At 27.7% G+C, this 26,666-nt stretch overlaps 2 protein-coding genes across 3 annotated transcripts in view; both read right to left on the reverse strand.

The window, feature by feature from the left end:
• Positions 1-496: 496 nt before the first annotated feature.
• LOC107456028 (uncharacterized) lies at positions 497-15,765 on the reverse strand. Of its 2 annotated transcripts, none has more exons than XM_016073793.3 (4): positions 15,615-15,765; positions 4,936-6,692; positions 3,525-3,792; positions 497-720 (listed from the first exon to the last, which is right to left on the reverse strand). In XM_016073793.3, exons 2-4 carry the CDS (start codon positions 6,538-6,540, stop codon positions 518-520), a joined length of 2,076 nt encoding a protein of 691 aa, XP_015929279.2. In that variant the 5' UTR covers positions 6,541-6,692; positions 15,615-15,765; the 3' UTR covers positions 497-517. The 2 variants fall into 2 exon arrangements, with proteins under 2 accessions (XP_015929279.2, XP_042901758.1); XM_043045824.2 differs by lacking the exon at positions 15,615-15,765 and adding an exon at positions 9,176-9,413.
• A 2,660-nt stretch (positions 15,766-18,425) lies between these two features.
• The window catches only part of LOC139425704 (uncharacterized), a 28,944-nt gene continuing 20,703 nt past the window's right edge, over positions 18,426-26,666 (reverse strand). The window contains exons 10-15 of the mRNA XM_071181409.1: positions 25,456-25,531; positions 25,239-25,344; positions 22,762-22,808; positions 21,545-21,656; positions 19,445-19,554; positions 18,426-18,522 (exon numbers count right to left, since the gene is read on the reverse strand). Of these exons, the coding sequence (XP_071037510.1) occupies positions 18,495-18,522; positions 19,445-19,554; positions 21,545-21,656; positions 22,762-22,808; positions 25,239-25,344; positions 25,456-25,531 (479 nt within the window). The 3' untranslated portion in view covers positions 18,426-18,494. The remainder of the gene's footprint in view (positions 18,523-19,444; positions 19,555-21,544; positions 21,657-22,761; positions 22,809-25,238; positions 25,345-25,455; positions 25,532-26,666) is intronic.

Below are 26,666 nucleotides of genomic sequence, written 5' to 3' on the forward strand. Positions count from 1 at the left end.
TTTTGTGTTATTATGTGCAATAAGAATATCGCTTTTGTAGTCTCTAAAAATAAATTAATTTTTCAAAAAAAAGTTATATGTTTGAAATTCGAAAACATCATTTTTCATTTCTAGCTTTATTTTTTATTATTACTGTACAAAATTAAAGCATGAAAAATCATAATACTTCATAGATATTTCATGTTTACTTTTTTTCTATTTTAAAATTGACATTTCTATGTAATCTAGTAAAATGTTGATGTCTGGGAAGTTTTATAATGATGTTATCCTTTCCTTTTCGTTGTTATTATGTTAAGGCATTTTTTTTTCAAATTAAAAAAAAAAAATTTTTTTTATTTAAGTTGTTTTATAAAGTTTCTTCTTGATAATTGTGAAGATTTTATTTAATTTTTCATTGAATAAAATGGTCTCACAATTCAATGAAGCCGAAACGAGTCTGGTTTGAAAAATAAATCTGCAAAGCCGATCAAAAGGCAATTTAAATAAAAGAATAAAATTCAATTTTTGTAATAAAATTTTATTTATTTTGTGGACGTATTTTTTCTGCCACTAGATATCCAATTAATCCAATGGATGAAACAAATAACAACATATATATTTTAATGTACTGACAAATATAGTTGCTGCAAGCGAAAGACACGCAGGCTCCTATGGAATGACTTAATTCATAACATCCAAAAGCAGCTTCTTCATTCTTTTTGAAAAGAACTCCATGGAATGCTAACACAATAATAGATATCGATTAGAAATTATAATTAATAAATCAAAACAATAGTTATGAATACACTTCGCCGGGATTCGAACCCGGTTCACCTCATTGGGGGCTAACGATCTATCACGGTTGAAAATTCTCTCCGGACGGTAATCGAGCCCCGGTCTCCAGCGTGACAGGCCACTATACTGCCTGTTACTAGGAAAATAATTTTAATAAAAAGGTATTTTGAAATTCATTTGAAACTAGGAGTTTTTTCTTCTTATAAAGTGTGCAGAGAAAAATCGATTAAAAAGAGCTTAATATGAGCAACAACAAAAAAAATTGAAACAATTATAAAATAAAATAAAAATTTATGTTTCATATAATTTCGAGCTATATTTTTAATTAAATTTAATTTTTTGATTAAAGTTGCTCTTATTTAGTCTAAATAAAGAAACTATATATTGATGTTCCCGAATAGCAAACATTTTGATCTCGAATGCTAGGATATTTTTTTTTTGGTGTTGAGGATTAAAAGTACATATTGTTTATTGAATCGAAATATGTAAAGGACTACAAGTAATGTAAATGAATGATAATGGTTAGAAAAGCGAAATTTTCATGAAATGGTAATTTCAGCTTGTGGATTTTATGAAATAATTTAAGTACACTGTAACAAATTAGGATCAAATTACTGTATTAAGTACTGTCATTTCACCCGGGGCACTATTCGAAAAATTCATTTTTACAGTACAATTTTATACGGTATTTTTTACAATAATATTTATTTAATTAGATTGGATCAATTAGTTTACGGTACTGTACAGAGATGTTACTGTAATTATTACGGTAAAAATTACGGTTTATTAGATTGTTTTGTTTCGTAACATGTTCCGGTAAAAACTGATTTTATGGTAAAAAGTACCGATGCACTGAATGTTGGTATTTTTTTTTACCGTAATTTGATTTGGAAATGTTTTACTGTATAAATCAGAAATAAAAAATAAAAAGTGAAAATCGAAAAAAAAAATATCAACAAATATCAAAAATAAAAAAAAAGTACGAAATATTCAATACAGTTGTTAATAATATTAATTTACAACTGAAAACTCTGCTACAAATATAGATAAAAAAATTTTATCACTAAAATTATGTCATAAATGTGCACTAATACATTATTAAATAAAGATTATCAGAACAATATAAGACAATTAAATTGAAAATTTCAAAATCAACGTCACCCAATAAAGTAGTCAAAATTAAGAAAGAAAATCCAAGTGACCAAGTGATCATTCCAATAAATTGTTCTGGAAAACTGTGTATCACAGATAATAAAGAAAGTAACCTTAGGAAAAAATGGACAGGTTTTTATCGTGTAAGTAAAGTTGATCATACCATGATCAATATAAAGTTGATCAAGATACCATGTTGATCCATCAAGACCACTTTTAATATGTATTTCTTAGAATCCTTTACAAAAAGAGAATTAACAAGTAGAAATGGGGCTTTCATACTTAAACAAGAAAAGAATAAAAAATGTAATCGAAATCTTACCGATCAAAATAATTTGAAGCGAATTTAATAAATAACAAGACTGGATTGACTGCGAGAGAAAACAGAGAGAAATTGAAAGACAATTATTAGAAATACCTTTAAATGTTTTACTACATTCGTCTTCCTGTACTGTTATTTGTTTACCTTCGTTTTTTAAAGGTGTAAGCTTTAAGGTATGTTAAGTTAAGTGAACTTTAAGTGTTAAGGTAAAACTTTAAGGTGTTTTTGTTCCTTCCTCAGTTAAATATTATTTCGAAACCTCCAATGTGTATACTTTTTTTGTTTTCATATTTAATAAGGGTTTTAAATATGTATATAAAAAGAGCCATTTTTAGGAAACACTCTGTATGTGTTTTTTCTATATACCTCTTTAATGAAATATATAAAAAGTTCCTTTTTTATATAATATTCGGAAGAAAACCTAAAATTTTATTTTTTTTCTCACGAAAGGAGAAGAAAGGACCAAGCAGGGGTGATTGTGAGCCCAAGTCAAAATTCCGGAAAATTTCTTGAATTATAAAAAAAAAAANAAAAAAAAAAAAAAAAAAAAAAAAAAAAAAAAAAAAAAAAAAAACAGTTAAAATTTAAACAAGTTTTTTTTTTCCTTTTTCTCAATATTTCTTAGCTTATTTAAAATATATTTAAAATTGTGCACATACCTATACCATTTACACATACCTATGATGACCTGAAGAAGTAATTAAAATTTACAAATCTGTCTTTCTTTCTTGAGTTTATGATTATAATAACTATTTACTGATAAAAAATTTATCTGGCTCTCCCTTACAAGCAAAATAAACTATGTTTTTAAGTTTCACCTTTGAAAATTTGAATTCCAGAAACTTCCGTGATCAATGATTTTTTGAAACGTCTGGACCTTCGATCTCCGGAAACTTCCGGATCACTGTTAGCGAAAAATCCGGAAATCCGGATTTTTTTCGGAGCACAATCAGTCCTCAACAAGAAGAGATTTGAAAATAAATTATAATAGGAAAATAAAATCACAAACATAATTAACTAATACTAATTATTCAATAATTAAACCTTACTTGACAACAATACTCACAACTTCACTAACAAAACACTATATTTCAACCAAAACAAAACTAAAAATATCACTTTTAATAAGTTTGAAATCAAATAAATACTTTAAGAAAATATGAATTTAAACTTATTGTTCACTTAACTCTTGATTGTTAGCTTTAGATTTCCTTTTCATTTTTTAAAACGAAACATATTGTACTTTTGTCCATAAATATTACTTATGGATACACACCTTTTAATTGAGACCAGAAACTTCCCATTATCACTCCCCACATTCCAGCCACAACAAAAAACATGATTGGTCGATTAGAATCTGGAGTCCATAGCAACATGATAATATTAACAGCAACATTCATTATCCCGGCCAGCAAGAAAATTGTTCGTCTTCCGAGATGCTTCACTAACCATCCAGATAAGGTAGAGGCCGCAGAACATGTTATGCCAAATGTTATTGTCACTAAACCAACATGATGCATACCCCACGCACAACCGACGAAAGCCTGAAATGAAATTGCAACGATTCTTAATGTACGATTTTCAAATGAATTTATGTCAAAAATTAATTTTGAAGAATACCTTACATGCATGACAGCTGTCTTAAAATGCAGGAAAAAAGTAAAAATAATTTATAATTGGCTACTTGCAACTCGAGAAGAAGAATACGTGATTAAGCCCAACCATGCAGTTTAAACCATATTTAATTGAATACCTGTTAGCGACGTTATGTGTGTGTGCCGAGCCTGATTGGCATATCAATCGACGAATGCCATGATTTAAATAGAATGACGCCACTTGAGTATCCAATTAATGAGTTTTTAGCCACGTGACTATAACTTTGCACCGAGTGAAAAAGCTCTGAGATAGTAGATAGCTATGGCGTCAGCATTGAAAAGATGGTAAGGTATTATAACATTAATCAAATTTGGCTTTCATTTTTATTTACTTTTTCCAAAAAAAAATTACACTAAGTTAGAGTTTTTAGCGTACGTTTTTTTGCAAAATCTCTTATTTTCACTTAAATAAGTTTGATATTTTTTTCACGGATGCATGCGCTTTTCACCAGAACTGCCGCGTGGAAGTGCGTACGCGCAATTGCTTGACATCCTACTTACGGGAGAGTACGGAAGTTAACGTAAATTTGCGAAATCTTTCTATTATCATAGGATAAAATCTCTAAAAAAGTTTAGCAAAATCTTGTCTAGAGCTTAGGATTTTCAATGAGATTTAAATGATTGTTTAAATCTCATATAACCATGTTCTTTCTATTTGTATAATTTAGGTAAATTGCTTTATTAGTCACATAAAGTAACTATTTAAATTGGGCACAAATAATTTCATATATATTAAGTATATTGTTAATGAATTATTTCAGTCATTAATTCAAAAATATCGAACATTAGTAATTATAACTACCACACAACTGATAATTAACTAATGGCAAAAATTACATTTTAGTAAGTGAGATTTCGTTCACTATATTAAAAGTTACCTGAGCTATTATTTTTACCCCTATTATTTTGTATCAAGTTACTATAGAAACGAAAAGTTATTATGGTTTAGGTTTTGAATAATAAATTTATGTAAGTAATAAAATTTTCTCAAGAGGGCATTTTAAACCGAATTAATAAAAAGAAACTTCTTACCTTTGGGTAATCTGCATAAAAAAATCCTTGTGACATTCCCATGTAGATGGATAAAGGTACGATTAGAAGTTGCAAAGGTCTTTTTAGCTGATTAAATGTTGCCAAAGCAAAATCCATGGAATAATGGACAGTGGTCTTTCTATTTTCCAACGGATCTAAGAAAACAGCAACAAGTAAAACTGCAAGTATATTCAAAGCTAAAAAAATTGAAATCAGTAGATATTTCACTTCTTTACTTGGCTCTTTTAAGTTGATTTCAAAACATTCAGATTCAATGTTACAGAAGTCCGCGCCGCACATGCAACTCGAGTCTTGTATGTAAGTATTATTAACAACACCCCGCTGAAGCACATAGAATGATACAATGTTACTCCATATATGTCCAGACTGATAAAACATAGAATGAATACCAAAGAATCTTGCAGTTGTTGATTCGACTAAGAGCGAGGTAAAGCCGCTTTGTTCATGATGGGCCTTTGCTGTTGAACAAACTGGAATTATGGAATTCGGTACTGGGTCAAAAGTTCTGTCTAACTTATCGATGGAATTTATTGTTAAGGAAGCTTTGTCGAATTTTTCTGAAGGATTCTTAACTACGTCTAGTTCATTTCCGAGATTAGTTGTTAAAGAAGCGTTCGTTTTATCTGCAGTATTTGTTGAAGAAAAATCACTGTCCAATTTTTCCCTATGATTCATTACAGAAGAAATAATATTTAATTTATCCATGGTGTTTGTCGTTGAAGGAGCTACAGACTTAACTATGGAATTTGCTGTATATGAAGAATTATCCAACTCGAGTGAAGAACTACTTCTGCAGCTGAATGACTTAATAACAGGCATGGTTGTGGAAGAAACAGTGTCTAATTTATCCATACAGGCAATAGTCTGTATGGTTGCATTGGCAAGCTCGAACACAGTCGACATATTATAGTTTGTATTTTTTATTGAAGTAATGTTTTTATAGTTTGCTGTGGAATTTTTTTCTATTGTTCGTATAGTACAGCAATTTTTATTAGTACTTGAGGAGACTGATTGTTCAAGTAGGTTGGAATATTTACGACAATCTGTTTCACAGCAATCATTCAATGGCGTGAAATTTTTGAAACAGTTACTATCATAAGTATTGATGAGTTCATTTCGTCTCAATTCATTTTCAGGAGATGTCTTCTTAATTTCGAGATTAAAAGCGTACTTGTTCGATATTTCGTTTAAGTATGCACTGTTTGATCCCCATAAAAGGGTAGCTGCAATACCCATAATTGCATAAGAAGGAATCATGATCAGCCAGTGAGGATAAAAATTTGCCACTGTGCTGGGTATATGAGCTAGTATGCAAAATGTTGAAGTCATTTTAGTTCCTAACTTCAAAATTGAATATTTCATGAAAAAAAGAGCTATTATACATCCAAATGCAAATTGGATTGCGATGGAAACAACGCCTATTCCCTCATTCCTATTCAGAGTACTTTGCAACATCTGCAAACCATCAACTGAAGTACATATTAATAGAAATGCAATTGATAGCAGCAAAACATTTTTAATAATCCGAGCATTAGTAAAAAATGGTGCATCTTTTAATACTTCAGTTTCTGTATCATTTTCCATGCTGTTTTTAAATGTTATTAGCTTAGTTACGCAACAGAAATATGTCAGCGTTTAGTAAAAATACTAAATATTCCACAAAATCGTTTTCTCCCATTTTCTGCGTCAAACAATTTATCAAAAAATATTGTTGAAATATTCAATAGCGATTTCACCTAAAAAAATAAATTTTTATTAAAAATATTACTGTACAAAATTAAAAAGTAGTATTTTACAAACTAGAGAAAGTATAAAAAAAGTTCAAAATAATAAAAACTTTAAATGAAAAGCAACATACAAAATTATGTAATAATATTTCACCTAGTTAAGATTAAAGGCCACACTGTAAAAATTCCGATATAAAGTACTGGCAATTCGAGTCCCTCATCCGTAATATCAATTTTAACCGTAAAATATTATACTGTCAGTTTTAAAGTAATATTTACTTAATTAGAGTGTTTCAGTGATTTTACAGTAAAAATTGCGCTGCGTCAGATTTTTTGTTCCGCAACTCGTTACGGTAAAAATGGATTTCACAGTAGTAAAATCACTTTATCCTGAGTGTTGGTACTTTTCTTTACTGTAATTTAATCCGGATTTGTTACAGTGCAAAGCATGTTCTTTCAGTGTATACGAAACATGCGAAACTGACAGTCTTCCACAAGATGGTGCGAATCTGTCCTTTGAGTTCTACTCAAAGTTGATTTTTACGTATCTTATAATGGTAAATAAGAAATAATTCCACTTTTTAACTCTATATAAGCTCGTAAACTTTGTTATAAATTCATAATGATTTCCACTACTTAGAAATACTTTGATTTTTACAACCTTTTTTTTCATCTGAATGTAATGAATTATTTTGTTTTGTTTTTTAAATTAACCTCTTTACTCAAAAAATATTTCTTTTTCATGTTTAAAAGTTTCTCCAACATTTCATTACTCATTGATTAAGTGCAAGTCACGTATTAAAAAGAAATTGAAGTTAGGAAACGAATACAATTTTATCTCCTTTGAGTTTCCATACTGTGAAAATTGTGGTGTAATATCTCACTATAAACTCATAATGATTTCCACTACTTAGAAATGCTTTGAATTTTTAAATCTTTTTTTCTTATCTGAATATAATGAGTTATTTCGGTTTTTTGAAATTTAACCTCTTCACTTAAAAAATATTTCTTTTTCATGTTTAAAAGTTTCTCCAAATTTTCATTACTCATTGATAAAGTACAAGTTACGTATAAAAATGAAATCGAAGTTAGGAAACGAATACAATTTTATCTCCTATGAGTTCTATACTGTAAACCGAATACGATGGGGAACAACCCAAACAACTCATTTACGTTATAAGGGTTATAAATTTAAATTTAAACACTTATAATCGATGGCTTACACCGAATTCTTACTCATTCGCACAAAACAAAAATTATTTTCAATTCCAAAAACGACGATGTGCTGACGTGCTTTTTTTTATTGTCAGAAGTTAGAGTTTGAAATCGAGAATTAGTTGGGACGACTTTGAGTGTTGTTAGGATTTAAACGAATAACTTGTTGTTCATCTTCAAAATACGCAACTTGTTTTTTTAATCTCTGTGAACTCCATTAACTGATTTTAACATGTATAATTTCTATTAGTTTCCATTTTTTTCGAGTTCGTCTTTATATTATTTCTGTGATACTTTTATGAAACAGACTAACTTTATTTTGAAAATAAAATAAGTTTGTTGTGTACTAGTGTGTTTGGCAAACAAAATAATTTTATTTTGAAAAATAGTATCTACTTCAAATTAATAATTCTTACTTTATTTTACATCGTAATTATGCATTTAATGACACTTATGTGCATCTTATTTAACTATAATTGGTAATTTCTGTGCTACTGAATGTAATAAATAGCGCCGGCTACTTTATACCAAGTAGTGTTGAAGAACTTGTTAGTATCGACGAATACTTGATGGAGTACCACTTTCTTCGATTTGAAGTAGTCGCCACCATTTTTTAATTTAAGATACACGAATGTTTTAACAGTGTAATAAAATGCTCGAAATATTCATAGATAATAAAAGAATTGTTGTCTAATCAGTTAACTGAAGAAAAAAATATACTAATGGAGGTTATAACTGTGATAAACACCTACAACTTGCATTACTTGAAGTTATAAACGTTTTAAAATCTAAACTTACTTTCAGAATTCATATATAAAGTTTTGATACTAATAAAAAAAGGCTTTTTGTTGTGGTTATAAATACATATAAGTAAATGCATTTTCAAAATATAGAATAATACGACGAATTAATAAGCGTTCAAAACATATGATAATTCTTTTTAAATAAAACGGTTATTTAACTGCCAAACGGTTATTTACAAATTTTCCTTATAGTAGTTTAAGCAAAATGCAATACAAATAAACATTTGGAGATAATAACAATAAGCATAAGAACTGCTACAATGAGAAAAAAAATTAGGGTATTTTTTTTTTTTTTTGCTGTATACGAATTCTGAAATATTTTTACAAAATTTCATCTTGGAAAAAAATTATCAGAAAAATAAAAATTGCAAGAAAAGTAACCAAATGTAAATCTAAATTTTCTGCATATGTCAGTTCTGATAAACGTGAAACAACAAAAGTGCTTAAATAAAGGTAATACAAAGCCAGACTTACCTAAAAAAATAACACTCAATAAAACAACTAAATTCATATGAAATTCTCTACAAATACGTCATTCTGACGTCATTTGTTTCCTTAAATATGGATTTGGATTCCTTCAGTTGTAAAATAATGAAAATCTATTGGAATTTACAAGGTAAGAAATACCAATGGAAATATTTCAATGTAAACAATAGAAACTGAAAAGAAATGCTCTTCGTGTGTCATATTAACAAGTTAAATGGTTGCATTTAAATATCTAAGTCAAGAAAAGGAAAGGTAATGATGAAAACTGTCACCTGGAAAATGTCAACAGTGCAAGCAGACAGTCAATTGCATTCTTATACTTTGAGTCAAGGTTAAAAAATGTTCTTATTCCTCGAAAGATTGAGATGAATTTAGTTGATAAAGACACGGAAAGGCAAGGAAAATAAAGCTAGAATGAAAATTGATTCTTTCTTTTAATTCCTTGTTTCATTTTAAAGTCGAATTCTTTCCGAGATTAAAAATATAGAAGTATAATAAATTATTCCTAGAAAAACTTTTACAATATATATATTGTACAACTTGTTTGTATTATTCAATTGCATTTTTATTTTTTAGCGATATAGACACATTATAAAGAGTAATTTTTGTCTTAGGATAGTTATTCTTCATTCAGAAATATCGCATTTATCGTAAAGGATGTGTCCTGATGAAGACCTTTACGTTTTCCCTTAAAAAGTTTTTCTATTTTATTTTACTTTATTATTATTATTCATTTATGCGTTCTTTAACAAAGAAAAATGCATGATTCTACCATTGGAACACCTTACGCATGAGAAACTGTCGAATATATTGTAAAAATAATNTATATATATATATACTCGATGCTAGAAAATCGCCGCTGGTATGTATTATTTATTATATTACGAGCTCTTCAATTACAAGCTTCATATCCCTATGATAGTGGATTACTCCATTTCTTCTGAAAGTTGTAAAAGCAATTGAATGCATGTTTGCATATTTCGATTTTAAAATTTTAAAATCAGATACAAATATTTCTTTCTTCTTAATAGCAAATTAAATGAAAAGGCATTTCGAATCTTTAATTAGTGTCTCATATGTAATATATTTTATTTTATGTATAATAATTATTCACTAATTTTTCTCGAGGTTAAGATAAGCTTATTATTATTATTTTGCACATACGTCTTAGTCTTAACTCATTAATTACATTTCACACATGAGATAGATTAAGATCAACGTAGAGAACATCCGGAAAAAGCTTTTGACAATAAAAAATAAATAAAGAAAGAAGAAAAATCATTAGTGCACAGCAGAGGTCACGCGAAGATGAAATCCTAACAATCTTTAAAGAAAAAGGGTAAAGAAAAGGAACATGGGATTTCTGGAGAGATATAACTTGTTATCACAAATGTGCAAAAATTTATAACATAAATGCTGCGAAAACATTATTTTGGTTAAATTACAGGATTGGCAGTGCAGAAAAAAAACTCAGCATCGCAGAAAATCGTTGACTGTGAATTTGGAGAAATTGAGATGCACAATATTGTTCCCAGAATGGTAAACAACTAATTTCTAGATCCATGAATCTCGTTGAACACTATTGCACAACGATGGTGTTTGTGATATTGTTTCTTTTGGCCAATATATTGGATGAACTGAAGCCAATTTGGGACTCCCGTCTTAAAAGGATTGACTATTTTGGGTACCAAGGCCGAAAAAAATAGGAGCCTCTGGTATATATTGACCAAATGTATATGAATCATGATTAATTTGCATTTTTATCACAGTCCGGAGAGTTAGGACTTGTTGACACAGGTATGTAAAAATTTGTAATATAAATGCTACAAAAACATTATTTCGGCTAAATTACAGGATTGGCAGAGCAGAATAATAACTCAGCAGAGAAGAAAATCGTTGGCTTTGAACTAGGAAAAGATGACATGAAGTTCCCAGATTGGTGAATAACTAATTTCTAGATTCGTGAATCCCGCTGAACTCTATTGCACGACGATGGTGCTTGTGATATTGTCTTTTCTTGGCCAATATATTGCATAAACTGAAGCCAGTTGGGACTTCTTCAGAAGAGGATTGGCTATTTTGGCTGGCAAGGCCGAAAAAAATGGTAGCCTCTGGTATATCGTATTAAAAGACGTAGATATTTTTAAAAGTAACCGGATTTACCAACGTAACTACTAGGCAAGAATGTAAGAACTAATGTTCAGTATTCTGTATAATGATGCTAAGAAACAAATGATAATAAGAAAATAAATGATGATAAAACAAAAATAAATTATCCCTACTTCTTGAAAAATGTATAAAATTAACCCTTTGAGGTCGTATTAAAGTTATACATAGGTGTCATGCTAGTCGGAATTAACTTTCGTTGAACGAACAGTAGAATACATAATATACAAGATTACGAAAGAAAAATAAATTTTATTAATTCTTTTTTAAACTTTAGATATTTACAACACAATTATATGCTTTAATTTTAAGTAAAAATAAACGTGAAAAGAAATTTTTAGATGAAAGAAAATAAATTTTTATTATTTTCAATAAAGTAAACAGGCTTAATTGAAATTTTTCATAGTTTAAAATCTAGATAATAAGGTATTTATTACAAAATTAATATGAATCATACTTATCCATACATATATAGTCATGCCTATACATTTACGTATACGCTTATTAAAAAATAACTACTATCTAAAGCAATTTCGTTACAAATTACACAAACACATGGTTCACAATATGCATTCTTCAACTGCTTTGCTCAACGCTTTTAATGGTATCGCCAATCTTTTTTAATTTAACTGTTTCAAAATTTTTTTTAATAAAATTCAGTCTTTAGAAATATAAAGTAAAGTCAAAATCATATAAACCTTCAAGGAGGAATACAAAAAGGAAAATAAAACAAAAATTTTGTTGTAATTAATGCATAACTTCATATTTATCATGAAATTTCGATCTCGAATTCATAAATAATTATGGTTATAAATTAAAAAAAATAGACTGTTTATTTTTTTATAGTATAGATTTATGGTTGAATTTTACTGATTGCAAAATATTTTAGAGTTGCAATGTGCATATGTTTAAGTGTATGTGATAATCCTTCAAAACAGTCAAATTGAGAAAAGCTAAATTTTCATTCGTTATATATACTATTTTAATAGCATTCATTACTTTATCTTTTTTAAATGTACTATGTTAAATTTGAATCAGAATTATAATTATATATTTTTTATTTACTCTCGTAATCATATTTTTTATAAGTGCAAACTATTTAAAGCAACAAGAAAAATTCATTTCGTTTAAAAAAATGAAGAAAGTAAGATGGTTTTAAATTAAGAATAGAGAAAGAAATTGCTACGAAAAAAATATATTAAATGGATAGCTCAAGAGTTTATTTATTATTTAAGTTTTAAGAGGAAAAGAAAAAACAATAAATGAAAATCCGATGACTATTTTTTTATCCTGATCAATACTTATACATCGCTGGAAGATACAGTTCACATTCAAGTGTCTCAATAGAAGTTGGAATGAACAAAACTACAAACAAAAAAAAAAAACAGAGAGAAAAAGGAAAATTTTAAGAAAAGCACTTATTTTGTTTTTGGATTGCTATTATTTATAAAAGGTACACATTATTTACGAAAATAAGTAAAGATGGTATTATGCTATTGTTTGGCATTCATTCCGCATTCTTGTTAAAAATGAAAACAAACAGGAAATTGATGATATTAAGGCTTTTATTCCACATTCTTTCAGAATAATGTTTGGCTTATACTTTTACGTATAAAGATAACGAACTCACTTAAGCACCTCAACATGCAAAATATTTCAAGACTACATCGAGAAAAAAAGAATGGCTAAAGCTACCAGATTATGGTAAAATTTATCATGTTGCTGGCTCGCTTTCGTAAGGCAAAATTAATTATAAAATATAGTTCCATAATACATAATGAAATTTGATGAATGAGGTAAAATTTGGTAGTTTTGTCAGGATACCTTATCGAATAAACAACATTTATTCGGTAAAATTTGGTATTTTTTACTTAATGTGTGGTAATAAGAGCTATAATTCTTTTTTCTCCGATTACCCGTTATCAAATGAACGGAAAAATTACTAAATTATCGTATATTTTAGTTTTATTAACTAAAACTATGTTGTTGTTTTTGTTTTAATTTTTAATATCATTGTGAACTATAATTTTTTCAGTTATGATTTTCACCACGTAGAATATATAAATATTTCTTTCTCAAAAATCAAAAGCTCCAAAAAATAGAAATTAGACTGATTAATTTTACTTTCACAGTTCATATTACAATAGTTAATCTTTTGAGTTTACGCAACAGCTAGGTGTATTTTCTTCAAAAATGATTTCTTTTTCTAAATAATAGTAATGATAAAATAAGCAGAAATTAATACTTTTCCTCACTACCTCAGAATAACCAGGACACACGATAATTGTTGCTGTTGTCGTATGTCATTAAGGAAAAAGGAATGCGATTCTTCTTGCTTCCCAGTGGCGCCATCTATGGACGAGAATTCGACTTCTGCCACACACATACGTCTCAAACCTTTCATAGGGCTGACCCATTCACATATACATTCATTCGTCCACAGATCGTAATTTTGACCTGAACCATAGAACAATCAATTTCCAATTCAGTACCTACAGAGGTATGATTTGTTATGGGAACATGGATGACTTTGTGACCTGACAGATTTAATGTGCACTAGTCACCATTTACTAACGGAGAGTATTCTGCCGGCTGGAATCGAACATCCGTTCTGACAAACGTGAGTCTAGCGCCCTGCCAATCAGGTTATCCTGGTCCTCCATAGCGCGTGGAAATGCATTTTACATTGATTTGCCCCTAATTACTAGAGTCGCTTTTCTTGTTCTTTTTTTAAATAATTTTCTTTTCCTCACAGCGACAGTGGCTTTTCCTAGTTTTCGTTTCTCACCCTTTTTTCCATTTTTCATTAGAAACTTAAAGCGTTTATTTCAAATCAGGTTTGTTTCTGTTTATTCACGTCTGGCAAATGGGTGACCATTTTTTGAGAGCTGGAAACATGTTGACTGTTATTGTACTTACAGTTTCCTTTCCGCTTTCAAAAAAAATTAGTTAAATGTTCCTACGGAATTTGAAATTACTAAATTAAACCTGCCAGGAAAGTAAATTATCATACGTTTGATAAGTAACTAAATTACAATTTTATAGCGAAATTCTATTGTAGCAGAAAAACAATAGATTAAAACAATACATTAATGTGCGCCATTTTTACATAATTTTTCTATTTCTCTTGTAGCAAACTAAAAGAGATACTGAAACAATTTTTTTCATGAGATTGATGTTTTATTTTACTAATTACTTTTCGAAGTATTGAAGGAAAACAAATTATTTTCGAGTTAGATTCAAGTAAGGCACACAAATATTCTTTTAAAACCATTACGTTAATACCTATATGGTAAGGAGTTAAAATTGTAGTCAGCATTGCTAAATTTCTGTAGAACTTTTTTAGTATGATTACTAAAAATAATGCTTAAAAAAATTTGAAATATTATTTTTGTAAAACAGTAATGTAATAAGTAAAATATAAGTTTATGGGTTTCACGCACTTAAATATGTTAATTCTTAATTGTAAATATTTAAAATATTCGCTTTAAATAAACTAGTTTCATTTGTAAATTTTTTTTACTAAATGTGTGGACTCTAATTTTAAAGAAATATAATTTTGAAAACCAAAATTTCCGGTGAACCTTTACTATATGAATGGAAAAATTACCAAATGAATTGTTCAAGTGCCGTATGTTTTGCTATTTTAATAGCAGAATTATGGTTTACTTTACCAGAAATATCATTATCATAGAGTACCATAATTTTACCAATTTTTTATTCACCGTGCATCGAACTCGAACGATAATTTTACCAAGTTTCAAAATTTTTAACTGTGCAAAATTTAAAAAAAACACACTATTATAAAGCAAGTCTTTTTGAATTGGCAACTATTATAAAGCAAGTCTTTTTGAGTAAAATAATTACATAAAAAATAATAAATAAAAACATTTTAAATAATTAGTCTCATTTTAAAAACAGATCTGTCGATGTTGCTTAGGTCAAAGTTTATACATTTTCGTGTGTTTAAATGATAAAAAAAAAACAGTTAATCTCTTTTGTTTTGCCAGTAGTATATCATTTAATCAAAACTTTTTCATAGTTTCAAAAGAACATAATTAAATTTATAATAATATTTAAATTACCAGGTACTGAAGATATCACATGATTATACGTAATAAATGATTAAATCTAATAAAAATTTATAAAACTCATATACACCAGAAAAGTTATACACTAATTACTTGACAAAATTATTTCACTAGGGTCAAATTAATTATCTATATTTTGTTTTTTAATTATAGAAGTAAATCTTACCAACCTTTGGACAGAGAAACTTCTGATATGGAATTAAGATGATCTCTTGAAATAATTTGAGTCGCGCACGTTGAAAATATAGCTTGAATGCTTTTCTGCTTAAAAACGCGTGAAATTGAAAACCATGTTCATCCTTTCATTCAAAACTGAAGACAGCCTTTCATACTTTCGAGTATTTCATAGAGAAACTTGTTTATTTACTTTCGAATTTAAATATTTGAGTTATGAAAATTGAGAATGTAGATGAGAAACGTAAAGTATAGATTCAGATTCTTATGAACTCATCTAAAAGCGGAAAGCCTATAAAACTGCTGATGAATGCGTACGAGTGTGCGTGAATTTTTAGTGTATGAAAATGAAGCATTATTTAAATTCCAAAAATATCGGAGTTAAAAGGTAAAAAGAAAACTGTTCCTATGTAAAAAAAGTCACGTATTAATGTTTTTTGAAAAAAATTATTAGATTTTACGTTTAAAATAATTATGCAAAATCATATTTTTATCTAAGTGAGGAGTTTCAAATTTTATATATTTTTTTTATTTAAAATTCCATGTTAGCTATATTAAGAAACCCTGTCAATTTAAATAATAGTATGCCTTTATTTTAGTAAGGGAATAGAGATTTGATAAATTAAATACTTAACATGCACGGTGTTTCTTAAAGACCACCCTTAATATATATTTTTCGAATCCACGCGGTGCTTTTGCTTTTCCACAGAAGACATTATTTGATTTGAATATATATATATATANATATATATATATATATATCTGCTAAGCTGCAGTGACTTCCCTTACCAGTCAACTGGCAATCCATCAATGATCAATTAATTAGATAACAACCAATGCGAATAGGTTTCTTCTGGAATGAGAATACCTATCGCTTATTGCTTTATTGAAATTACATACATTTGCAGACTTGTTTGCTCAATTCAGGCTTATAAACCTTTGTCAAGTAGAAGGACATATTGAACAATTATAGAAGGACATCAAAAACGTATCGTCCAATAGGAATAGTGCAAACAGCTAGTTGCCATTCACAACTTCAAAATTACAACATTTGATTGATTTATTCCACTCAAGGAACCTCTGGTTTCGACATCTCTGTAAGGTTTGCTACATTATGTTTGGGATAACTAGATCATTTCTTCTCTCCATGCTTCAAAATTCGTCTCAAAGTTCGTAAACAAGTGGCACTGAAACTGAGAGAAACTACTAAAAAAGTTTCAAAATGGCCACCATATGCCAAAAAATCTAGTCTGTGGAAAGAATTTACAGCCCCTCCCCTAAAAGTATTTCAGTTTGAATGATCTAACATGCAGCAGTTTTGTTCATCAAGGACTGTTTTCTGCTGACAAGTGTTTTTTGACAAGCATCATCAGTTATTAATCTTAGAATCTTATTTTTAAGTATAATGAAAAATAATTTTTATCTTCCCAAGTAGAATGTAGCGAACCGTACATATCTATCTCCGCTCTCTCTTTTTAATAATTTTTCAAACGAATTTTTATTATTGTACCTTGTAAGAATTGCTTTCCTAATATATGTTTATATATCTATGTTTATTAAATAAGCTAGTTAGGAATTATTTTATGAAACCAACCGCATAAATATATTTTCTTTCAAGCATTCAATGCCTTTTTCGACAAATTCTAATTTCTCAACCACATTGCGAACGGAAAATAAATCATAATTCTACTTTTTAATAACAATTCAGAATGCGTAAGATAAAAAAGATTTTAAGATTGTTACGCCATCACTTCCTTTGTGAAAGCTGCCAATCGGCGTCTAAATTTGCTGCTAAAAGTAAGTTTAAAATAAGTACTGTAAAAGTAAGTCCCCAACGAAGGCAAATTTCTTCCAATACTCGACCCAGGAGTTCCCTTGTCTTCTGGATTGGGTTCAAAATTACAAGGCTACGGAGTTGAACATTAGTAGTTGTAAACCCATAAAATTGGGTGGGCTGTTCAACGACGGTTATAATATAAAGTGAAAAATAAAATAATAACTTATTTCTAAATTTTGATGGTTGTTGGAATCAAATTTTAAACAAAAGCTATACATATCCTTTTGTGAAACAAAAAATAGCTTTGGATATTATTTTTCGGAAAATAATCGTATTTTTAGCTAAATTCACACTTTAGAGCGTAAAATGTATTAAATCATGGCTCGATAAACTAATTTGTCAGTAAAAAACTAAAGAAGTGCCACAACAGCCCGTTGTGGGCCAGGGGGCTATGGAGGTTAAGATTCCCTAAATTCTTGACCAACGGCCTAATTGTGGCAATTTGGTCAATACTGAGCATAGACTGCCTTTACTTTATAGAAAAGCTGGTATCCATCAATCTGAAATTGAGTGAGCAGCCACTATGAATCGAATTTCAGTTTTATTAAAAAACAATTGCTTTTACACATGAACATGTTATCATGCTCCTGCAGGGTATTGTAAACACGTAAATACATGAACAGATTTTAAACATATTAATATGTAAATAATATTTAATCCAAGGGTTAAAATGAATCTGGTTTATTTTGCCAAAAAGTGCATGACATTTGAAAATCTCCCAAGAATTGGCATTCCTAAGGAAACAAATACTTTTCCATAAAATGTATATTTTGAAAAGCAAATAAACGATGCTTTCAGAAAAAAGGTGGTTTTGCAATATCAAAATCTAAATCATTTTCTTAAAAATGGATAAACTTAGTTCGTAAATTACTGGAATTTGTCAACATTATTACCATTTCAAGAAGAGAGATTTTCATCTGTCAGAATTCAAAACAAAGGTTATAAAACTTTAAACTTCAGTCAAATGCTTACCAACTTTTTGTACAAATACTTTTCTTATAAAACAAATATATCTCGTTTTCAAGCTCGATTGTCATAACTATGCCAAGAGTAACTGCATTTTGTTCCTGAAAAATGAATGAAATTATCTATAATGTTAGAGATTAAAATAAAGTATAATGTTAAAAGTAAAATAAATTATAGTTTGTAAAAGATTAATATAAATTATAATATTAAATTGCAATGTTAAAATATAATATTAGCACTTGAATATACATTATTGATGTATTTATTTTCAAATTTATGCAATAGTTGTTCAAATAAGTAGATTATTTAAGCCATTCTTTGTATTTACAAAGAATCCAACTTATGCAAATGAATAAATAAACAAATCCCAATATATCTACAAAGTATATACAAAACAGAGGAGTTTAGTATTTTAAGGATGCTTTAAAGCATCCTTGAATTAATTTAGAAATATATTGAGAATCTAAATATTACCAAGACCATTAGGAAAATAAATATAATTCAATGTCACCAATTTCCCATAACCCCGTAATTTCCCATTTTGTCACCATTTAAATAAACTGCCATTTTAAATAAAACGTAAAAGTGTAAACTTTCAATTGCCATTTTATGTGATAAAGGGCATAGGCGTCAAAAGGTAAAAATTCAAAAATAAATGGATAAATGAATGATAGTTCCTGAGGAATATTTCAGAAATTTTAACATTATATTTTACAGCATGGTATAAAAACCATTTATTCGGTAAAAAATATGCGCGGTAATAAGAACTAAAATTTTGAAAACCAGAATTTCCGGTAAACCGTTACCATAACAAACGTAAAATTACTAAAGATATGGCTAATACTAAATGTTACGATACAATGAATACTTTTATTACCAAAAGTATCGTTTTTTTTCCTTTTTTTTTTTAACAAAAATTTTTTTTACCATACAAATGTAGCAATTTTTCCAGATTAGTTTTTTCGTGTAGATTTTGATGTAGTAAATCATTATGGGCCATATACAAATTTTAAGAATACTTACTTTATACTAGATAATGTCTTCACAAAGAGATGTAAAATAATACAAATCGCCAAGAAACAGCCAACGCAAAGTAAGGAAGTGAGATCATTGTATACAAGCTCAGTGTGATCCTGTAAAAAATTTTTTTATCATATTTTATCTTTAGTAAAGTATATTTTACAAACTGTATTAATACATAAATCAGGTAAAGTAACTGAATTGTCGTGAATATTTTTAATATGATCTTGGAACAGCAGCATTATCTGAAACTCTCGGAGAAAGCATGGAAGCTTAATTTCAAGGGAGGCTGGCAAACCTTATCTTTAAAACCTTCAAACATTTATTAAATTCATGAGTACCAAATTACACTCAGAAGCCGAATTTCCGGTATTCTTTACCGTACAATCAGAAAAATTACTAAAGTAAAAGTATAAAATACTATATATTTTGATTTCATTAACCAAAATCAAGTTTTAATAGTGCATGATAATTATCATTATCATGCATTACGGTAATTTTACACAACTTTTCTCTGTGTATCAATAAAAGTCATAGGAAAATTCATTAAATGTATAGGTGAATAAAATTTATAGAGAATTTATCAATGAATTTATTGTTCAATTACAAATTAATAGCCGGCGACATGATGAAGTAGCTCTGTAAAATTGCTAGCTAACACAGTGTTGGAATTATAGAAGACATTTTCTCAATTATTGCTTTTATTTTCCAATTTAAGGCCTTTTTTATTTTTTTCACAAAATAGCTGTAAAAAAGTTAGAGCCATCTTCATTTAATGCTTTTTTTTTTTTTTTTTCTAAAAGGGCACAAGAAGAGAAGGTTAAATCCACTGTACCGAATCAAGTTTTGTTCACTTGTAGCATTGTAAAAAAATGAACCAAAATAAAGCACAACATGAATAAATAATTTTAAACAAAAACAAGTTTTTTATAGTTTTAGAGGAAAATTGAAAATTTAACAAATAAAACATAGCTTAAAAAAGCGATTTGATATAGTCTCGGTAGATTTTCCAGATATAATGTTCATTTTACATAAATTGCATTGCAAAATGTGTTGCAAGAATTTTTTATCAAATTTTTAAGGAATGCAGATAAAATAAATTATATAAAATAGGCGTTCTAGCTTCTAAATAACGTTGTGCCTAAAGCTAAACTCTCTAAATAACGTTAAACATAAGAAAAACTACATAAATGAAATATTTGAAATTAATTTCAAAGGAATTCTCGAGATTATTCTTCGCTGCTTAATCAATTTCTCTCCTAATTTCATTCAAAATGCGAATATAATGGCTTCAGAACAGTACTGATGCCTAAGATTAAGTGGGTAAGATGAAATCCTTAAGTGGTTAATTTAGTCCACTGATTTGCATTCTGTCTATTAAATATTAAAGGAGCTACAAAATGGCAAGTTCATGCATGATTTATAACCACTAAGTACTCATCTTAGATTCAGAGCAATGATGCTGAAGCAGCAAGGGCTAACGTGAAACCACGAAGTAGTTAGTTTAGATATTACGTGAGCTAAGTGTTCACGGAGGTGACTAGTTTAATGAATATAGCTGTTTATCAAATTTTTCTTTATGTACTTAATTCCAACGACTTCGCAAATATATGTGACTTAGTTAAAGTAAATTGTATATGTCTTGTTGTGGTAGAAACATAAAACATACGCACTCAAATTTTTACAAAAACAAGGAATTTAGTACAAAAAGAATATCACATATTTTTTCAATTAAAAGAATTAATTATAAAAGCAGTATAGTCATAGCTAACTGATCTTACATTCCATTCCATAAATCTGTTCATAGAGCTGTTTTTTGTAATGCTTTTGAAAACTTTAATAACAATTGTTTTGCAAAATTGTTATTAAACGTGTTGATTTGACACTTTCGCGTTTATCAAGATTTGTCAAATATAACAAAAGTACTGATTTAAATTGTTCTTTTTTTTACTGGTGGAACATTATTAAAGAATGTGATATACAATTTAAAAAATACTTTCTCTCATTATTTATTAGTATTAAAGCATTTAACGAAATGAAATAGTAGTAATCACTCTTTATTACAAAGAGTGTTAATTTAATAAATGTTTTAGTTAAACTTACTTCTTGTGTTTTGTAATCTTGGATGATAATAAATGTACCAGGACCAATACAGTGACAAATTGTATAGTTTTCTCTTTGTTCTTGTATGTGGCATTCATTTTTTAGCAAAAACCTGTTTTGAAAAATGCGATAAGAATATGTTGTTATAAGTTAAATACATTGATCTTTCGTAAATCTTTTTAAATACAGTTTTGATATTTATTATGCTCAGAACTAAAAGAATGCTCTACTTTGGTCAATGCTTTCCAGAACTTTTACAAATCTTTATCAAATTTGTCATAAAGTTGGATAATGAATACAATTAAAATAACCGCACAGAATTTTTTTATTACACACAGACATGAACACCCTTTTCTCTTCTTGGAGTATGGAGCAGTAGTGGATCAAAAATAAAAAGAAATGATGAGATTCATTGTTCTCTCTTATAGATATACAATATAATCTTCTAAGTATACTTGTATGATCAAAATGAGGCAGTTAAGTTGTTTCTAAGGCATTATAATCTAAAACCGTTTCTCATAACATTCCGTTCATTTTTATCGGTCATACAATTACGTGGTATTGCTCCTTAATTAACAAAATTGATCCAGATTTCTTTACTTAACTACATACGATTTTTGATAATATATTTAGAACAGTATACAAGTAATAAAAGTTTCAACGATATTTACTAGAAAATTGTATATTTATCTCTTATTTAATGCTGTTTTTCATTTAGTTCCATTTTGACTGCAGGCATATTTAAAAAATTAACGGTATAAATAAAGGCATATATTTATTATATCAAAAAGTAATTGAGTAGTATTATCTTTCAGTATTTTGTTTTATAAAAAAAATATTTTGAAACCATTTTATAAATAAACGATAAAAATTTGCTTCGTATTTACTATGTTAGTTATTGCTAATTTATCTACTAAATTAGTTAGTTAGTTCACTCTTATTATAAACTTTATATAAATCTGTGTTCAGCATACGTATGAGAATAAAAATTATAAGTACAAAAATAACTATTGAAAATTCTGAAACAGTGACCAGAATTAGCTTGTCTCACTAGAAATTTCCTTTGGGATTCTTTTAACTAAGCAATTTCTAATTTTCTGTCCATTTTATGAAATGAAAATAACTACGAAGGAAATTATTGCATGGAATTGTTGAGCAAAGTGAACAGGAGTGAATCTCTACTAGATAAAAAAAAAGATGTATATTTATATATTTACCTTTCATTTAAGGATAACTTCCAACATGATATGTTGTTTTTGATTTTCTGAAATATTAAAACATTGTAAGAAGCAAAGGATAAAAATAAAGAATAAATGAACTAGATTATTTCTTTTAAAAGTCTCCAAATAAAAATGCAAGAACTATGTCCTTCGTTTAAAGTTTGGGAGCTATAAGTTTAGAAAGTACAGTTTAGAAAGTTGAGTTTCCTAGTTCGGGAATAAGTTTCAAATCTGAAAGCAGAATTTACATATAAACTCTACTTCTTGAGGCTCAGCGTAGCTTATTGACTAATACACGATTTTCATATTTCCGACATTTATTTCATTTTTCTTCAGGATACATTTAACAATTTCGATTCTATTTGCTGTGCAGGTTTTTAAGTCTAAAATATGAAGAAAAAAAATCTTTTCGCAGATCTTATTATACACATAATGTTGTAAATTCAAAATGAGTCTCAAGATCTCAAAAAAGCTACAATTAATATTTAAAGGGAGAGTATTTAAGTTTTCTATTTTTATTACGTGGTTGTCTATCAATTTGATGCGATATAGTCGATTCCGTCCTTTTTGTTGTTGTATTGAATTTAATCAATCATCCTAATTTGGAAAAAAAATTATTTTAACATTCTTATAAAGTTGACATTTTTCCTCTTTCATCACTTTACACTTCTTAATTCCTTTACTTACATGACACCTAGCTACATTTACTTGTCGATAAGCTTTACGTGTCAATGATTTTAATGACAGTGCTTTAGCGATGACTTTTCACGTTAATTTTTCAATTATTTGTTATCAAGACGTTCAATGATACCTTAAATTACTGTTTTTTTGTTCATATATTTATATTTTTATATTTCTGAAGGCCATATTTTTGTAAATTGTATTTTGGTTATTTTCCTTTCACTCCGATTATTTTGTCATATTCTCGAATTTTTAAAACAAAAACGAACTAAAGTTCATTTATAATTTTATGTATTACTCTTTCTAAAAATTAGTAACTTTATTTACTTTTTAAGAAAAATAATTATTTTAAGCATTCATAAATATAATGTTCAATAATGTCACTCTCATCCCCAAATGTTTTTCAATCAAGTAAATACTTAGACAAAATTTAATAAAAGAAGAAATAATAGTTTGGAGCTTTTAATACAAATATATGCAGATGAAGGCATAACCCTTGTTAGTCCCAGCATTTTCTCTACGGTGACTTTGCATCGAAAACGCGTCCTCCCCTTGTCGAACAGTGACGTTGAAGGGAAATTAGATCACCAAATTTACCAGAAACTTTACGTTTAGAAAGATTAATTATAATAATAACAACAAAAAAAAACTCATAAAAATAAATATTATCAAGTCAGTTATGTTTTATTTTATAATAATTAAAAATATTATTTCATAATAATAAAAAATATTATTTCATAATAATTAAAAATATTATTTTATAATAATTAAAAATATTATTTTATAATTATTTTTTAATTACTATCTTACAATAATTAAATTTATTAATAATTAAATTTTATAATGAATATGTTTCCTCTTATAATAATCTGTAGAATAGAGTTGGTGTTTGTGTTTATATCTATACTTCATAAAGCCACATAAACCTGTTTAAATATTCAAAGTATTTAAGCTATCAAAAGCACAATAAAATTTTCAACATTTCAAATTTTATTAAAAAAATAATAATGAAATTACATTAAAAACATTCTACGTACATTCAGATTTGAAACTGACCATACCGTTCGTTTTCTTATAAATATCAAATAATTTAGTTCATTTTAAGCTTTATTTAGAATTTTTTCGATACACCTTTCTATGGAACTGTTAAATTGCAGACGCGTGATTATTGAGTTTACGTCCGGGTTACTGAAGATAATTTTCAGCAGTAAAATATAACTTAAAAATAAATTTATATTACCTCTTTTAATCATAATGGTGATTATATAATGTTCTACTTAGAAAGCCAAGCTCCTTGCAAACAGTCTCCAACAACTTACAACACGTCAATATTGGAAATCTCTCCAGCAATTTTTAATAAAGCATTTCATTTGTTAAGCTTATTAAAAACGAGCCCAAACAGTTTATGGCTAATTAGAAAATATATAATTTATTGCTCAATTGAGTCAGATGAATTTAAGGCTGTTTGCATTGTAATCGGGCTCTCTATTCTTCTCCAGTTTATTGAGTAAATATTCGAATATTTTATTTTAATTAACCTGAAGGGATATAGTCAAAATATAATAAGTCCAAAAAATATAAGACTGGATGGAAACTACGGGAGATCATTTTACTTAGCAAAATGAGGGCGATGTTTGCAGAGTCACATTTTCCAATTAGCCTACTGCATATCTAAGGGTGTAACATGCATTTAACTATTAAACAATAATGCATAAGTATAATACTATTATTTCGAATATTTTACAAAGATTATTAACAAATACTATAAAATAGAATAAAATGTTTTTTCATACATTTATGTTATAATAGTGTGCAAAATTTATTCTAATTTTCACTTCAGAAAAATGTGCAGAAGACATGAATACAGTCATAACAGTGGAATTTTCCATGAATTTATCCCTAAAAAATATAAAAATATAACAAGTATATACTTAATACACATTTTACGTATATTATTAAATACTTGAACTTAAACTACAAAAATACTAACATTAAAGGTTTATAACTTACCGAATTATTAATTCTTCATATTCAATCAAATTTAAACACTTGTATACGATAAAAGCAACTGTTGACGCTGGTATATCTATTTGAGAAAAACAACGATGTTAAAAATAATTAATTTAAAAACAAATGGGTTGTTTGTATTTAAGTTACTTTTGTATTTAAATTATCGCAATTATGAAAATGTAACTAGTTTTAATAAAAAAAATAAGAATAAAAATTTTTAATTCTATTCTATTAAAAAAATTGGTAATTCTTAGAACTATAATTTAGGTAAGGTAAACCGTTGCACAATGCAAATTTATTACTTTAATCTGCCATTCATTTTTAGAAAAAAACAATGCATTCAATGTAATTAAAGAACAATTCGTCTGATCACTTTAGTACCTTATGTTTGTAACAAATGTGAGCGATATTATGTTTTGGTTCGATCCATACTTTATTATAGTCTACAGTAGCTTTCAAAAGAGTGCTCAGCTATTTTTGTCAAACCAGAATTGGAAGTTTGACATTTACAATCAAATTGACCCAGAAAAAAATCTCTAAAAAATTAGAAACTCATTTAAAATGTATTTGATTAAATGTAAATTTTTCAAAAAAAATAATTAAAACATGATTTTTGAAAAAAAAATTTAAAAAAAAAAGCCAGTGGTGATAAAAGTAACATCTTAGAAATACTCATTAATAATTTATTGACAGTTTTCTGATTTTTTATAGAATTTTTTAATTAAATTTTTTTATGTATATGAATGCAAATTGAAAACCCACAGCTGATATTTTTAGGAAGGTAATGCAGTTTTAATCAGTTTTCAAATAACAACACACATTAAAACATTATACGCTGATGGTTTTATAGATGGTTCCCACTTCCGCTTTTGTTCGATAACGATGTAAAAATGGTTTATATACTTCCAATGTAAAGCATTTACATTGGAAGTAAATAAACATATATAAACTATTATAGACATATAAACATATATAAACTATTATAGACATATAAGCATATATATAAACTATTATAGACATATAAACATATATAAACTATTGTAGATATATTTTATCTTTTATAGTCTTAAATTTCACTTTATCTTAAATCTGAACATTGCATCAAAATTGGTTATTGCTTTCAAATCAAGTTATACCAGAAATATTCAATCATTTCTTAGAAAGTGTGATTACTAAATAAATTTTTGTTACGAAATACTGCTTTTACATTT

The sequence above is a fragment of the Parasteatoda tepidariorum genome, chromosome 5 (assembly GCF_043381705.1).
Source record: "Parasteatoda tepidariorum isolate YZ-2023 chromosome 5, CAS_Ptep_4.0, whole genome shotgun sequence".
In the NCBI taxonomy this organism is placed as follows: Eukaryota; Metazoa; Arthropoda; class Arachnida; order Araneae; family Theridiidae; genus Parasteatoda; species Parasteatoda tepidariorum.